The following is a 17,491-nucleotide window of genomic DNA, read 5'->3' as shown; positions in this document are numbered from 1 at the left end:
ACATAGAAGGACTGGGTAAAAGGCTCTTGGGGTAAAGATAGGACCCTTCACAGTGGGTGTTGTTTCTGTATGTCAGTCATCTTTATATGCTTGGCATATGTTAGCATCCATAGCAGTACTAAGGAAGTCACACGCCTCTACTCTTCTGTACGGCAGCATGACCACGAGAGAGAAAGCAAGAATCATAAATCAAGATGTTCAGAAGTGTCTGTCTTTACTTTGGTTATTTTAGTTTGCACATCTGACCTCCTTTTTCCATGCAAATGGGACCGAAAAGGCTGCTCACCGCCAGCAACGGAGTGTGTGAAGACTTGCCTGTGGATTTCCTTAGCTGGCTGAATGGGACAAGTGCCCACTTGTACTGAGTTAAACAAACACACACAAGACCCCACTGGCTTCCGACGGCAAGAGACTCTCGACTCTGTGTTCTCTCTGATCACATTGGCTAATCCCTGGGGAAATGGAGTTCTTTACATCTGTTGCCTTCCATCCTAGGCACTCTGCTAGTATGTGTGTGTCAGACAGAGCTGGTAGACCACAGCAGCACTTCTCAAGCACCCATCTCTCCGAGCATAGCCGGGTATAGTGCTGTCTCCGCATGCTAGTAGGTGACAGTAGCTCTGAGCTCCACATGATGCTCTCATTAATCTCAAGGCAGGTGTTAGTTAACGGGCCTAATGGTGAAATGTTGAGTGTCGCCATTAACTCTTATTGCTGATCATTTAACCGGAGCAGGGGTTTGCAAAGTGTGTTCAGCAGAATGAAAAATATAAGGAGCAAGTTATGGTGGAGTTGGGAAGGAATGTGGAGCTCTGAGAATTAAAAGCTTGGAAACCCCCTCAAGTATCTAGACTGGCCTTAAATTCTACCAGATGGGGGCATCAATATCCTCTAATCTGACCTCGTGTATAGCCCAAGCTAGAGAATGTCACCCTTTATTGAGCCCAGTCACTTGTGTTTGATTAAAGCATCTTCCAGCAAGGCAGCCAGCTTTGATCAGAAGACACCAGCAGATGGACAATCCACCGCTTTCCTTAGCAGTTTGTTCCAATTGTTAATCACTGTCCCTGTTAAAAACTTGTGCCTCGATTTCTAACTTGTCTGGCTTCAGCTTCGAGCCATTGCTTCTTGTTCTGCCTTTCTCTTTTAGCTTAAAGAGCCCTTTGCTACCCGCTCTGTTTTCCTCATAAAGGTAGCTATGCACTGTAATAGTCACCTCTCAGTCTTCATTTTGATAAGCCAAAAGAGTGAGCTGTAAGTCTCGCCCTGTCAAGCACTTTCCTCAGCCCTCAGATCATTTTTGTGGCTCTTCTCTGTGTCTTCTCCAGTTTTTCAACAACCTTTTTAAAACGTGGCCCCCAGAACTGGCTGCGGTACTCGAGTATTGTTCCCACTAGTGCCGTATCCAAAGCTCCCTCCCTGCTGCGGGTCACAGTGGCCCTCTTTGCCAAGCATCGCACTGGGAGCTCATGTTGATTTGTTTGTCTATCTAGGTGTTCTGGGGTGGTGGGCGGAGCTGAGCACCAGAATGTCCCCTATACCCGACCACCATAGATTCCTCCTAGCCAGGCCTGAATACTAGTTTGCTCGTGCACCCTGCATGATTGTTATACACTGCGTTGTAACAATGGAACCTGTGAAATCTCTGTGTCTGAAGCTTGCTTCTGGTTATCCTTTGTACATCACTATTTAGCTTGTTTGTCATAGAGAGTGGCGGTTTCCTGAAACCCTTTTCTGATTTGCATATGCTCTGTTTAACTTTCAGCTGCCCTTAAACATTACTGGCTGAATTCCAGCCCTTCCATATTCATGCACCAGTTTCACCATTTTCAAAGGAAAATAGCCGGAGTGCCAAGATTGTCCCCAGCTAGTGGCCTAATTAAGTGTGAAGACAAGTATGTTGCTTACATATTTTTTAGGTCAAAGCTGAACTTGGTCTGTTTTTTGTTTATTTCTCTAAGCACAAAAAAGGAAGGCTGATCTTGGGGTTAAAAGACAGGACTTGAGGTCTGGGCTCCATTCCCAGCCCTACTACAGACTTCTACCAGTTACATCATTGCTTTGTTTCCCCCATGTAAAACAGGGCTAGCTCATCCTTCCCTACTTCAGGAGTGGTGGGTGACTTAGAGATGACATGAAGCCTGACCGGATGTCTGGAGACCTGTGTTCCATTCTAGGTTCTACCATTAACCTCTAACAAGCCTCTGTGCCTCGGTTTCCCCATCTGTACAAGGGTGCCAGTCCTTGTCTTTCTTTTTGAGATCGAGCAGTGAGATGCACTAGAAGCTAATTATTATGGAACTGGTAAACAGAAGAGGCTCTAAAATTAATAGTTTGCTCATTTAAAACTGCCTGGTATGAAGGTGACCTTTTTAGGAACAAAGGACTAGAACGGGCCTACAGGGTCATCAAATTTAGTCTTTGCTATTGCAGCCAACCTCATCAGAGAATCCTGGTCAGAAACATGTCGAGCTCCATCTTCAAACTAGTTGCAGCGGGGACAAATAACCTTCCTTTTGGAAGGCTGTTCCAGAACCACACTCCTCTGGTTAGAAATCGTCCTTTTCAAATGCTTTTTCCTCTAGCTAGTGGAGAAGAGTGTTAGATCCGGTGAAACCCATGCTGCAGCGTGTCTCCACTTATCCACCAGTAATGCTACACCCCAGAGCTCTGCAGGGACTCTGACATCCCAACTAGTGTGACAAAAAGGTGTGAGAGAGGCTCAGTTTAGCCACCGTTCAATAAAAGCCTAATTATTGCAATTAATTCCTCTGGCCTGCGAGTATTTACGGTACTAGAGTTACACATGTTCGGTGCAGTCCTCTGGCTGCTGGCGAGCTGCTTTGAGCATCCCAGTTTGATTACGTGCATTAAGGTGTGTCCATATGCTACACAGACAGACATAATGTAGACCAATCGATGCCTTTCCTTCCACAGCAGGAAGCATGTACCCCTCCTACCTATTGAACTGGGTACCCTAAAATATCAAGATTAATAGTTTTTAAGGCCAGAAGGGACCGTTAGATCATCTGGTCTGACCTCCTGTATGGCACAGGCCAGACAATGTTACCCCTGCACTGGGCCCAGGCACTTGTGTTTGACTATAGCGTCTTCCAGAAAGGCAGCCAGGCTGGATTTGAAGACAATCCATCACTTCCCTTGGCAGGTTGCTCCAATGACTAATCAGCTGGGCTGTTAAACATTTATGCTTTATTTTCCATTTGAATTTGGCTGACTTCAACTTCCAGCCATTGGTTCTTGTTCTGCCTTTCTCTGCTAGGTTAAAGAGCCTGTGAGTATCCTGCATTTTCTCCTCATAAAGAGACACCATCGTCACCTTTTGATCTTCTCTTTGAGCATTTGAAGTCTCTCACTCCAAGGCATTTTCTCCAGCCCTGGAGTCAGACGTTTCCATGCCTCCTTTCTACACCACCTCCAAATTTTTCAACATCTGTTTTAAGATGTGACCCCCCTGAACTGGACAGGCTGTTCCAGGGCAAGTCTCCCGAGTGCTGTATATGGAGGTGAAATCCTCTCCCTGCTCCTACCCACAACCCCTTTGTTTACACAATCAAGGGTTACATTAGCCCTTTTTGCCAAGTGTGGCACTGGGAGCTCCTGATCAATTATTTGCGCACTATCACCCCTGAATCCTGTCCAGAATCACTGCTCTCCACGATACAGGCCCCGCTCTGTAGGCATGGCCTGTATTCCTTGTTCCTAGATGTGTGACCTTGCATTTGGCTCTATTAAATACCAAGCAGAAAACCAATTGGCCAGAGCAGTTCAAAGGCTGCCATTAGGGGAAGTCCTGACCAAAGAGGTGCCTGGGGATATTTTGGCTCCACCCCACCATTGAGAATAAGAGCCTGCTACTTACGCAAAGTGACTCCTTTAGCTCCAGGGTAGGGGCTGGTGCTGAAGGTCTGGGGTTCAGTCCTGAGGGAGGTAAACAGGCCCAGTGTGTTACACAAACAAGCTGGGGAGGAACTATTCCCATGCCTCCAAGCACCGAAGAACTGCAATGATCAAGTGTCTCTAGGCTAAGCTTCTCTAATATTTTATTGTGCAAACAGCAGTGTAACTTTCACTCTGAGGTCTTGGAGAGCTTGACGAACAGCAATTGCTCCAGCCTGGCAGCGCGCCTATGAGATGGACATTACCCAGCTGAAAGATGGGGAAACTGAGGCACGAGTGGGACTTTCAAAGAGCCCAAGAGTGAAAATCCCAGCTGCAGTGACTTCCCCATGGTCATACAGAACGTCAGTAGCAAAGATAGAAATAGAACCCAGGCATCCAGCCCCTCAGTCCTCTGCTGCCACCATTAAGTTATAAGGAGAAGGAGGCCATGTTTCATGGCTAAAGCAATGGAGTGGGTAGTAAGGGCTGTGTTGCATTCCCAGCTCTGTCACAGACCTAGGGAAGCTGCTTAACCCCTGAGACCAGCTTCCCTAGGTTGTTTGGAGACAACCCCTGCCTCCCAGGGATGCTGAGTTCCTCAGTGCCATAAAACTTTAAGTTCAAGGAGCTGGGGTGAGAGGAGAGATGGTGGTGGTGGACAAAGCTGGTAAAGAGCTGGTAAAGAGCTAAGTGCATTATCCTCATGACCTGCATTCCAACTCTGGTAGCTTTCAGGGGGGTTGTTCATGGGAACCAAGTGCCGAACAATCCCGTACAGGCCTGCTGTCTCATTCCTGACCCGAGTGACTAAGTTGTGAAAGCTTCAGTGACGCTGCCTGGAACTCTTTCAGGAACTCCGTAGTGATAGTTTTCTGCCTGACAAAGCTGTATGGTTTCCCAAAAGATTTCACAATGATGGATTCCTGCAGCAGCCCCCGATACATCAGAAACTCCTGGGTTTGCAACATATCATAGATCTTCCTTTGGAAGTTGTGGCTCTTACTATATGTAATCCTTTTCCCTTTTCCCCTGTGGCACATGTGAGGAAAGTGAGGTTATTACTCCAGGATGGTTTCTAAACTTAGTGGGATGGGGAGAGGATTCTGAACGATCACAATTCACGTTTGCAGTCCTAGTCAATCACCTACCTTCCTGGCTGATATGGGGTGGCTTAGGCTAAAGAAGTGTAATGCAGGAGGTGGCCTGGATTATGTCACCTGAGTAGTAATTTTCCCTGAACTTGCAATCATGTCTTGTAAGTGACCTGTAACTTCCTCCATGGTAATCTTAGGTATCTCTTGGCATTGTGGCAAGAAAATTCTTGCTGTGTCTAAACAGCTTCAGAACTCCTAGATTTTTGTTTATCTGGGAATAGATGTGGGCATGGCTTGGAGACTGGTAGATGATCTTCACTTGGAGAGGAGATGAAAATCAGGTGTCCATGCTGAACTAGTTAGATCTACCTTCAGTACTATTGATCATAAGGCGGCGGTGACTCTTGTAGACCTGTTGCAATAGATGAGCCTGCTTTGGCTACTCCTTTCCATCCGAGGGTATTTTTGGAACACGGTTCTTTCTCTCTGAGGGTGTAGTCATGAAAGGCTGTCAAAAAATCCCAACTACCTCCCCCATTGCTCAGTGTATATATGGGATGTGAAGAATGTGGTCGATATTTGTAGTATTTTTATGAAAATTATGTCCTTGTTTGTTTGCTCTTGTGTTGGGGGTTATGGGATCAAGAAGGGTAAATTCCAGCAGATGCTGAAAGCTTGTCAACCCAGGGAAATAGCCCACAATAGCTGTTGTGCACTAGCTTCCCAAGTGAACATTCTTATTCCACACTCATGCCTTGTGTGGTTAGTGGATTAAGCTAAAGTGCACAAAGGCATTTGTAGTGCGGAATAAGAGTGTCCACACAGGGAGTTAGTGTGAAATAGCTCTTATGCTCCAGATTCACACCCTAGCTATTCCACACAAATGTCTCATATAGACAGACACTAGCAAGCACACAGGCAGATGAGACTAACCATTCTAATTCCCACCTATTCACTGGTAGTTACAGAACAAAACAGAGAACCTACTGCTGTGAAGTCCAACCTTGACCTCACGGTGAATAACCCAGTTTGGACCAGGCCCAGGAACCCAGGGATGAAAAAAGAATTTTGAAATGACATTTATGAATGGGATTCTATGACAGGGTTGGCTGCGACAGCAGGGGACTGGACTTGGTCACCCAGAAGGGCCCTTGCAGTTCTGTGTCCTACACGCCTATGAATGACAGTCTGCCTTGTTTCTCTCAGCGTAAGTTTCTGTGAATCAATAAATCATACTTAGGTTTGATGAAGCTATCCTGAGTCACTGCTGATTCTTACTGGTCACAAGCTCCCATTGAGAAGTCTACAGCCAGACCCAAAGCCAGTTGGTCCGGTTGAGGTAATTTGGTTGGTAAACAGGGGGTGTTGTAGCCTGGTGATCTTCTCTAAAGTGAAGTGAAACTCATGGTTCCATTCCAGGAGACGTGCAGGTAGAAGCACTTGAAAGACATGGAGAGAGCAAGATTGAGATCCCAGGGGCAGCTTGTTCCAAACTGCAATGTGGGGCTGATAGGGGGCCGAACTTTAATGGCAGCTGGGCAACTCTGAAAAACAGGCCACTTCTGAGCTGGCTAACTAGAGAAACCCAAGTCTGAAGATTTTATCCTTTGCTTCTGAAAACAAGAACAATGCGCTCTCCCCCCACCCCTCAAATCCTGCCTGATCCGTCCGGGGACAGCACTGATCGTTCTTCTGACTAAGACATCTTCTGTTAACTCTCCATATGCTGGGAGCTCACGGACAGTATTAGGTAATGGTTGGGATGCATCTGCTCAACCTTATCTCCTGTGACAAAGTTCCTCCTCTGCCTTGGTGGGTCCTGCGTTTATTGGCGGATTTTCTCACCTCAGAGGTTCACGGCAGCCCTCAGTTTGGCCACTTTTGTGGCTCAAATCTGCCGTTCACTCAGTTAGCCTCATCACTGGCCAGCATGGGGAAAGGAAGAAGAACAATCCCCACAGTCTCTGCTGATCCACCTAGTGGATCGGGGAACAGGCCAGAGACCATCCCCTCTGGTGGAACCCACGGTCCAGTTCAACTCCTCCAGTATCAGTGAGGGAGTTGGGGGGATGGAGGGATGGGGGAACCCAGGCCCGCTCTCTACTCCGGGTTCCAGCCCAGGGCCCTGTGGATTTCAGCTGTCTACAGTGGCTCCTGTAACAGCTGTGCGACAGCTACAACTCCCTGGGCTACTTCCCCACGGCCTCCTCCCAACACCTTCTTTATTCTCTCCACAGGACCTTCCTCCTGATGTTTCCTGTTGTCCAGCTCCTCGCACGCACCACAAACTGAAGTGAGCTCCTTTTTAAACCCAGGTGCCCTGATTAGCCTGCCTTAATTGATTCTAGCAGCTTCTTGATTGGCTGCAGGTGTTCTAATCAGCCTGTCTGCCTTAATTGTTTCCAGAAAGTTCCTGGTTGTTCTGGAACCTTCCCTGTTACCTTACCCAGGGAAAAGGGACCTACTTAACCTGGGGCTAATATATCTGCCTTCGATGAGCAGATTGTTACAGCTTCATGTACTGCTATCTATCGGAGAAGTTCTTCTTTGTGCAATCTATCCTTAATAGTAGGTGAGGGGGAAGAAGAGAAGTTACAACTGTTAAAAAACTGTGTGTTGTGGGGAACATTCAGTGGTTCCTAATTGTACAATTTTGTTTGAAATGAAATAGTGTGTTTTTTAGCCATCATGGTTGTAGAAATAAATATACAAAAACATGAAAAAATCACTCTGCTGTAGCCATCTGGCCCAACCCTGTCACACTCCCTTTTAACAGAAGGTTTTTGCCTGGGAATTGCCTGTGTTTTTTAACTTTTCTCAGAGCATGTGGAAACCCATACAACAGCAGTTCCCATGTAAGTGAAGAATGTATGTAACTGTACTGAGCATTTGTGAGGTTCCATGTTATGCAAAAAGGCTGCCGGTTTGGAGTTCCCTTGTGCTGGCCTCTTATCTGTCACAGCAGCTGTGCAGATAACAATAGATATTCCTACATTGGGCTCCACTTAGCTCCTGTGGCTCTAAAAAGATCACACTGCTTGAAAGACAAAGTTGTTTTGGAAGTAGAAGCAGCATTATGTTTCCTCAGTCAGCACCTGATGTGTTTGCTGTAAGCTGGCGGCAGGTCCTTACCCAGTTTCTCTCACCTTCACAATAAAGCTATGCCTCCCTGAACCCCCTGCACTTACCTGTCTCCTTCCTGAGCTGTGGCATGTGCTACTGTTACAGTTGCAGTCATCTGTGCAGATGAACAGTGAGTCATGGATGACCTACCATGTGCCTGGTAGTACACAGGCTGCATCTCAAGAGGCTTCTCTTTGCAATTAACCAATTCTGGTGCCACCTGCCTTTTATTGCTCTTCTGCTTCTTTATTTCCAACTGCTAGAGATTGTCCTGGGCTTGATGGGATGTAAAGTACGGGACTGCTCTTGGGAAATCTGAGTTCAGTTCTTGGCTCTGCTATAGATTAGGGCCCTGGGGCAGATCTCCCCTAAATTCCCAGCTGTGGTGACCCCCACCTTTCTTAATAGAACATGGTGACCTGTTACATGTTCATCTGGTCTGGCCTCCTTAGTTTGTCCATAAATAGCACAGACCTAACCTTCTAAACTAGTCCTAGCAAAAAGTTAGAGTGGTGTTGGCTCTGACGTCAGGTCAAAGATTGATCAGGAGAGAACTTGGAGGCTTCATGCCGCTGAGAGTTGGGTCAGTGAGCTCGGCAAAGAGGCGATGGTTCCCTTTTTTATGGTATGGGTGCAGGTTAACACCTATTGCGTTAAAGAGGGCAAGGTGCTCAGCTCCAGTGGTGATGGGGGTCAGACAGCTGTGAGGCCTCAACCTGGGTTTCACGTCTGTTTGAACTCGGCCCTGAAAGAGTCCTAGGTGGAACCATCTGCCCTGCAAACTCTTTTTTGTCCTCCTGACTCATTTTTTTTCCCTTTCCTCCTTTTTTGTCGTGCTGCTGGCTTCCTGTCTAATAGCAGTGCTTCGAGTGGGCTTCTATTGCAGTGAGGTAGCCTGGAGAGAGAAGGTGGTGGTGTGAGGGACTCTGGAAAGCATCTGTTTCTTCCTTCTAGCCTTCTGTTTCCCCTTCATCTCTGAAAGAGGAAGGTGCTGCCTTCGGTGCATCCTGGGACTTCATTACTCCTCGAGTATGGATATGAGAAGTTAGTAAAGTAGTCACTAAAACCTGCAAATGAGAACTTGGATCTGATAGAAATCTAAGGATGCACAGCTACAAAACCATGGCATTTAAGTTACCATGGTCTAGTGACTGAGCCACTGGCTTGGTCTTGAGCAATAGGGATTCATCCTGAAGTATTTGAGCATCTTGTCTCTGTGGAGTGGGGAAGTCTTGTTACTCCCATTTTACAGATGGGGAAACAGAGGCATGGAGGGGAAGTGATTTGCTCAAACTCGCCCAGCGGCAGAGCGGGGACTAGAACCAGACCTCCTAGCTTCTCGTCAAGTGCCTTACTTAACACAAGATCCCCGAAGCTACTCAGGCGCCAGCCAACCCGGATGATTTCCCTGTTGCCTAGAGATGAGAAGGACGCTTCCTCCATATCACCATTTATTGATGCCACACAGGCCCCTGTGCTTTACTTTAGGAAGATAGGCATTTCCGGCACGGGGTTTTCCTCTTGCTCTGGCCACTGCTCCCAGAGTATTCACCAAGGGCTTGCCATGAAAGGAACCCTGGCAGGAAGGCATCCCCATCTACTGCTTCTTGGGCTGCCACAGTGGGGGACCACTGAGAGACAGCAGTGGCAGACGCTCCCCAACGGGTTCACATGGAGGAGTTACTGCTGTGTCCTGATCAGAAGAGTCTGCCAGCCACGCACACAGTTCTGCTCCTGGGAGCAAACAGGGATGGTGCCTGTCTGACTATCAGCACTGCTCTGAGATCAGCACTTCCAGCGCTCCCCGGCAGGAGGGGCCTTTCTGCAGTCACCTCTCTGGTGGCTGAGGAGTGATGCCTTTTCATATGCAAGCTGGAGAGCACTCGCTGGCGCCCCCAAAGGTTGTAGCGTCCATCTGAGGGGGGTGCCCAGTCCTGGGGCTTGGTCCTTGGAGAGGAGGCAGGGTAGAGGTGGATGGAGCCCAAGGCCCAGCTTTCCCTCCATGAGCAAGGGGCATTGTGGAGTGAAGAGTTCCATTTACCATGTGCTAATTGGACAGCTGGGAAGGAGGCTTTCCTGCCTCCAGAGGGAGGTGCAACTGTACCTGTCCTGTGCAGAAAGATCCCTGCGGTTATTCACTATCCTTAGCACAGAAGGCAGCTCTCTGGCAGTGTCAGTCCATCTCAGCCCCTGGCACCTGGATCTGGTCCCCACCGCTCTCAGGGAACATGCATTTGCACCGCGAAGGGAGTGTCTCTTTATCTCCCCTCCCCTACGTTTGGAGTCTTCATTGCTCTCTCTGCCCCTAGAATTGGGGCTGTGAACACTATAACCCGTTTCCCAAAGAGGTCCTTTGTCCAGAGCCAGCCCTCAAGATTGACCCTAAGCTGTCCTGCCATTTGACAGCCTTCTCCAACGAGAATCAAAGGGAGAGAGAACCTCCTAGCCTGTCATTTTCAAATGGCTGATGTGTGTCTCTGGGGTCTACCCAGTGGAAAGGTTATGTGGCTAATGTCAGAGCTCACTGCCAGGGGACAGTGGTGGCCACTTTGAAGGACAATCGCATGTGTCCTAGTGGGAGATCTACTAGGAGTTTTCTCCCTTTGCTCCAATCTCTGGTCCCTCCAGTACAGAGAATGCAGTTAGTGGAATTTTCAGAGCACCCAAGTGATGTTCTCTTGAAATGGGATTTGTGCTCCTAAGTCCCTTTGGCACAAATGAAAACGCCGCTCAGTCTCTGTCTGTAGGTAGTCTCCCTGCCCAGGTCCATACTGCCATCAGGGTCCCACAGGAATGGATCTTAGGACTTTAATAGGAGGGAAAAGAGGAGAGCGTATCTGAGCTATATGAAGGTTTCCTTTCTCTGCATAATGAGGTCCACAGACCCAGAATGTTGCTACAGGAGCTGGTGCAGGGTTTGGCTCAGTGGAGAAACGCGCCTGTTTCTGTTGAGCTCTGCAGTACGTAGCGGTCTTGAGTTTTTCTGGAAGCAGATTGTGAGGATTCTGTCAGTCAGCCAAGCAGGTAACTTCCACAGAGCAGGAAGGTCCTTGGGGCCTGGGCTGTACCCCTTCCTGGCAGTGACTGGCAGGTCAGGTTTCCCCCCAAACCTGCAGACCCACTATAATGTGGGTGTGGAGCTGGTTGCTCAGTGAAAGGAGATGTCCCGACTTTTCTGGGACAGATCAGGCTGTTGGTAAAGTACAAAGTGTCTCTCACAATGGGCGTCCTTTGAAATCTATTTTCAAAGATCCTTTAATGTGTGGCCTGCACTTCACCACTCCCTGCTCATGACAGCACACAGACCGTGCAAACCAGTGAAAATCACTGGTAGCCAAAACCCCCATTACCCAAAGGTTTGGCATGGCCCCCCCCGAGACCTGGCTCTGGATAATCAGAGCTTTACCTGTGTGTTGACCTATGTGCCTTCCGTGCATTTAGTGCAGTCCATAGATGTTATGGCCAGAAGGCCTGTTCTTTTCTAATCTGATCTCCTACCTATCACAGTCCATAGCACCTTACCCGGTAACTTCTACATCAAGCCCAGAACTGCCAGAGGCTCAGACTGAACGGAACAGGTTTGAGTTGCCGTCAAAGATCATAAGTTCAAAGCAGGTCAGCTGAAGTGTGGCTTGACTCCCACATGAGCTTCCTTTCCCTTTCCCTGAGCGCTGTTTGTATTGCAAGAGGCTGGATGGGCCAGGCACATAGCTGGGAAAATATTTGCACGACAGAAATGCACAAGAGCATGTAGACAGCCTTGGGGAGTGTCTACTCCAACCTGCTTGTAGCACAAAGCTCTGAAGAGCTGCCTGATGGAATAGAAAGCCATGAGTGGATTGCATCTGTTACAACCTCTGATTCCCTGTTTAGCTTCAGGAATGCTTCATCTCTTCCTGCATCTCCCATCTGCTCCGTCCTGTTTCTGACAGTTTCTCTTCTCCTGACAGGTTGTTCAGCTTGACCCTGAAGAAGCTTATCATGTTGAAGGAGATGGACAAGGACCTAAACTCGGTGGTGATCGCTGTGAAGCTGCAGGTCAGTGTGCCCAGTCAGCGGCTGAAGGTGGTGTGTTTTGCATGTGGGAGCAGGGTGGAGGGGTTCCAAGCTAACTAGTCACTGCTGCTGCCTGCCTGGTCTCCTGCTGACTTTTTCCCTGCCTGGTGCCTCAGTTTCCCTATCTGAAAATGAGGCTATGCCCACCTGTGTAAAGCACACTGCGATTGACGGATGAAGAGCTCTATGTAAGAGCTAGAAGATAGGTATAATTTAGGGGAAATCTCTAACATGCGAGGTCCTTGCCCTCCAGGCAATCTCTCCTCCCTCAGAACAGGAAAGTGCTGACAAGGGACTGCTACAATGAGGTGGGCTGTGTGTGGGTGGTGGTGGTGGTAGGGGTCGGCGAGGGAGAGGGAGAGAATCAAAGCAGCAGGGGATGAGGGTGAGTTGACATTATTCAAGCAGTGAGGAGCAGCCCAGCAGGGCAAGGATATAAATCAAACCGGAATGTTTAAAGAGCAATTTTCTCTAAGGTATCATGAAAGAGGCAGGTCTTAGGAGGGACTTGACTGATGGGCAGAGGAATGGCCTAGGTGAGGAGCACCATGCAGATGTGGTGTGTGTGGGGGAGGGGAAGCGGCCAGACAGGCTGCTGAGTGGAGAGGACAGGCGGGTGGGGAGCAGAGTGAGCAGTGTTTTGCAGTCAAAGGTAGTGGTGGAGAAAGGGGAGCCAGTGACAGGGTCAGATCAGGCTCGTGATCTTAGCAGATGCGCTTTTCCTCGTGTGGAGTGGGACATGGGGCGTGTCAGAGAGCCCAGAAGGGAGCGGGTTACAGCAGCCAAGCCAGAAAATGAAGACCTGGGCAGGATCATTCTCTGTAGAGAGTCTGGAGCCGAGAGATGATCTGGGGAAACAAGCAAGCAACAAGATTTTCTCTGTGCACCCAGCCCTTGGACAAGAGGGAGGCGTGGGACACTGGTGGTGTTGGGGAACGCTAGGAGGTCAGTGTTGTCCCTGCTCCAGTTAGGTGAATGCTGTTACAGATGTAACTTGTTGTGGTCTTTCTGGTAATCCTCTTGAATTGGGCGCATGAGGAATGAACATTGGCCCGTCCACTGCTTACTGATCTGCTAACGTAATGTAAGCTCTGCATCATCAATAAATGTTTAATCCAAGCTGTCGTTGTGCATCTTTCTCTGCCAGTTTCGATGTCTGCAGCTGTATGTCAGGTGATGCCCGGGAGCTCTTCTTTCCCACTCCCCTGTAATGAGTCTCGCTAAAAGTGGTTGCTCTTGCCTACCGTTCAGGTTGTCAGCTTTGCAAGAGATCATTGGCGTGCTTGACACACATTCCCTACTGCTATCTCTCTCCCCCGTTGTCTGAGAGAGCCAGCATGATCCAGATCTCCGGCTGTGATGCCCTGTGGGGATTCCCTGCAGAACTTGGAGAGGAGGTTGAGGGCTGAATCACTTTTGGTTAATCTGTGCAGCTGCTTTCTGTGTTTGAAAGGGCATGAAGAAATTAACCCCTCCTTTCAGGAGCTCAGGGGGTTTAATTCAGGCAGTGTCACTATGTCTGCAGCCCTTTAGCTAGGACACTTGGATGGTTAATTACCCGCGGGGGAAAGGGATGCCCTCAGAATTTCCACCACACATTACACTCTGGACACTTGAGCCATCAGAACGAGAATCCATTCACAATATATTGTCCAGATCTTCAAAATCGAACTTTCCCGCTTCTAACGTTGGTGTTGCTGTCATTAGGGCCCAGAGTTAACATTTTAGTCTGAGAAAGTGGGGCAAAGTCTCACCTCCTGTAGGCTCTTGCCAGGCTTGTGCAGCTTGGACTGTTCTGACTCATGCTGGGTTCACCTCTGAAAGTAGCCTGCAGCTATAAGAACTGGACATTCTGGGTTCTGTTCCCACTTCAGATCCTGCTCTCTGAGGCCTTCAGCAGGTCATTTATCTCACCTTTTTTTTTGCCTTACCTTCCCCATCTGTCAAGGGGGCTCCTGACTGCCACCCTTTGCAAAGTGCTCTGAAATCTTGGGTGCAAAGCCTGTAGAACTACAGCCGAACTAAAAACTGTATCTGCAGCTTTATTGGCCAAGCCCAGTGAGGTCTTACGCCCAAATCAATACACTTCTCTGTTGGCCTGCTTTGTGATAGCTTTTGAATGCTACATCCAATAGATTCCAAAATTCCAGGGAGTGTTCTAGGCATCCATGGACAGCACCCTTTGATTTTGTGAAAATCAGTAAAACCGATTGGAGGAAAAGGGAGACACACAGTGCTGCTGGCCGGGGTTGTAAATGCCAGTAAGGAAGAGGAATTGTTCAGGATGGCCTTAAAAAGCACATATGGTGCATTCTTTTACATGCTAAGGTCTGCAGAGCCATTCCAGTGGATATGCCAGCCTGCTTCAGCTCGGGGCAGACCCAGCCTGAGAGTCACTGGCTGCAGCACCCCCTCCAGTTTTCTCTGCCTCCCCAGTGGCAATCCTGACCCCTCCCTGCTACTGAGCTCTGCTGAGGGAAACCCCAAACGAGCAGAGCAGGGCCTTGTCTGAAATAACTAAATACGTTCCTGAAGGAGGCTTGACTTCAGAGCATTCCCATTTTCCCATCCCCAGACAATTCTCTTGTTTTGCAGATGCATGGCAGTCTTTTCCCTTTGCTCTGACGTGTGCTCCCAGGGTCCCTCTCCAGGATCATGGCAGCAGTAAAACTGTCTTTAGGGAAGAAGGAAATTCACTTAATCTGTTCCTGGACAACTTTTCTGATCGGGTTCTGTACAGAGAGAAAGCTGAAGCAAACACATGAGTGGTATGGTTCCTGGAGTAGCTTGGCTTCAGGACAAACACAGACACATGGTGCCTGGAAAGTCGATCATAAGCTAGGGCTTGGGACCAATACTAGCTGGTATGAGGACTCCTCTCAGAAGAAGATGATGGCCATAAAGAAAACAAGTGGTGTGCCAGAGAAATTATCCAATTCTTATTGGAGCCTATGGAGAATTCTGATCTCCCAGACAGGCATGCTTCAGTGATCCTGACTTCCTCTGAGTCCTTTGTAGTAATTCTGGGTATCCCCTCTACATCTTGCCCTGTCACATCCATTGGCAGAGATCTAGCTCCGAGTGTATATTCTGTCCCCCACCCCCATAGCTGGAGAACGCAGAGAATCAGATTTTTTTTAAGAGATCTTCTTCATTCAGTTCAGGGAATGGGAACCAGAATGAGAGTACCACATCCACCAGCTGGACCAGAGTGATTCATTGAGGTCTCGGAGCTTCCATGGATAACAGACCTGTTCTGGTCATGACAGTCAGCGTGTGTGATTGTGTTTTTCCTAGTGTGTATGGAAACCCTATCAGCCCTTCCCCAGAGAGAAACTCTCCTGTCCTGGGCAGAGCAAAGTTGGTATCTCTATGTACGTTGCCCACCAAGGTGGAGATGAACACCAAGACTTTCGCAGCAGAAGTCGGATTAGCAGAGTAACTCCTACACCCAGAAATATCTCTAGTTGTAAACCAGTTTGGTGGGCTGGTGATCAACTGCCTTGCATCTGGAAACTGTAAATAAAGTGCCCTGTAGCCTCTCTGTATTGGAATGTAAGGTGGTGAATGACATCTTGCAAACCTGGGTGAGGTCCCTGCTTTGTTTTCCTACCTATGGCGCTGCTCCCCAGAGCAGTACAAAAGCTAGTGAGAAGATAGAAGTGGTGATATGTTTTATTCCTTTCTGGCTGAAGAGGCAATGGCGTTCAGACCTGATAACTGAGTGTAGGATTGTCACCTTGTCTTTAGCTCACAGATGAGGTCTGCTATTGCAAGACCAGCCCCCCATCCGTGACCAGTCAGGTTTAAAGGAATACAGGCTGAGGTGATCATTGTCCCCATGCACCCCGAAGGAGAGCTCAGCAAACAGAACGTATTCTACTGGCTGGGTGCAAAGTCCCTGGTTTAACTGCCATGCTAACCTGGTGAAATGTAACCTTGAGAACCTCCCTGAGGGCGTTACTGCAAATGTATCAGCGTGTCCAAGCAAAAGGTCAAGTCTCTGCAGTGTAATGTTCTCAGCATGTTCAAGCAAAGGACATTTTGTGCAGATCCCAATATTAAATGCTTTCTTAGGGCATCAGCTTTATTCCAACCTGCAAGGTCGTAGGGCACGACCTTTGGATCCTCATTCTGCTCCTGACAGCACTACCCAGACTGAACCCCTGTGGAGGTGTCGTCATACTTCCTGTCCAGTAGAGCAGGCCTCCTGGTGTTTGAAGTTGGGAGCTTTCTCTAACGAGACCCTGTATTGTTCTTTTAATGTACAGAAGTCATTTTGTTCCCTACGTAAATTCAAGAAATAGTCCTCCTTCGGGTAAGCATCCAAATCCCGTCCATAGGAGCGCAGACGGTCAGACAGCAGAGTAGTGATGTCTCCTGTATTGAGACTGGCTGGACAGCCACATGGCCATCAATATGTAAGTTCACCAACTTCTGCATCTTAGCCAGTGCGAGAAATCTTCTCCATGCCTTAGTGCCCCGGGGAAGATGGAGGAGATATAATTTACCTTGTTTTGGATGTCTGTTTAGGATGATCCTGCTTCCTGCTCTGGGAGCACGCTGCTCTGAAAATCCCAGTGTAGCAGATCTGGTGCCTGGAAAGTCCATTGTAGCCTTAGCATGAAGAAGTATAAGAACATGTATCCTTGCTTACCTGCGAAGTTCCTTTCTTCAAGTAATAAGGTCCACATATCCAGCCCACCCAGGAGACGAATCATCCAGGCTAGAGATGGAAATTGACGTTCAAGGATTTGGATTTGTTGTCATTGAAATTTCCCATGCTTTGAAATAGGAGAAATTGTGCTTTTCCCATGAAGTATATTTACCACCATCTGTAATTTAGGAAACTAGGTCTGAATGATCCTGGCTGTGAAAGTTCTTGGCTGCAGGGGACTTCACTAGGGAGGCATTCCCCTGCTGCCAGTGACTGTCAGGCCTGGTTCTTCAAGCAGATGGAAGTACCCATTGTAATGGATCTGGGGACCTTGTTGCTCGGTAAAAGGGAATTTTCAGGTAAGCGCAAATACATTTTTTTCTGTTTCTTCATCTTCCAAATTCTTTGCAAACATTAACTCTCTTAGCCTGCCCCAGGAATACCATCCCCTGCCTCTCACCGATGCACAGAGATAGCAGAACAAAGTCTGGGGGAGAGTCAGGACTGGAAATGGAGTTGCTGATCCTGGTTCTGTGGCCTCTTCCTAGGAGCAATAAGCTTCCTAATGGTCAGATCTGCTAGGCTGGGGAATAGTCTCTCCTAAGAAACATCCCATGAGATGGGCCAAAGCCTTAGAGATTTGCTCCAACTCTCTCCCTCC

The 17,491-nt window shown here is 48.3% G+C and overlaps 1 protein-coding gene across 5 annotated transcripts in view; it reads left to right on the top strand.

The window, feature by feature from the left end:
* Positions 1-17,491, top strand: part of PACS1 (phosphofurin acidic cluster sorting protein 1) — a 105,692-nt gene that overhangs the window by 45,720 nt on the left and 42,481 nt on the right. For 4 of the 5 annotated variants that reach the window (XM_048857062.2, XM_048857059.2, XM_048857060.2 and 1 more), the window contains exon 2: positions 12,068-12,155. In XM_048857062.2, coding sequence (XP_048713019.1) covers positions 12,068-12,155 — 88 coding nt within the window. Of the gene's footprint in view, positions 1-7,209; positions 7,288-12,067; positions 12,156-17,491 lie in introns of those variants that run through there. The other variant, XM_048857061.2, reaches the window with a different exon arrangement.

This window comes from Caretta caretta, chromosome 7, assembly GCF_965140235.1.
Source record: "Caretta caretta isolate rCarCar2 chromosome 7, rCarCar1.hap1, whole genome shotgun sequence".
Classification (NCBI taxonomy): domain Eukaryota; kingdom Metazoa; phylum Chordata; order Testudines; family Cheloniidae; genus Caretta; species Caretta caretta.
Note: the sequence above shows the minus strand (reverse complement) of the source record. Positions and strands in the feature narration are given on the sequence as shown.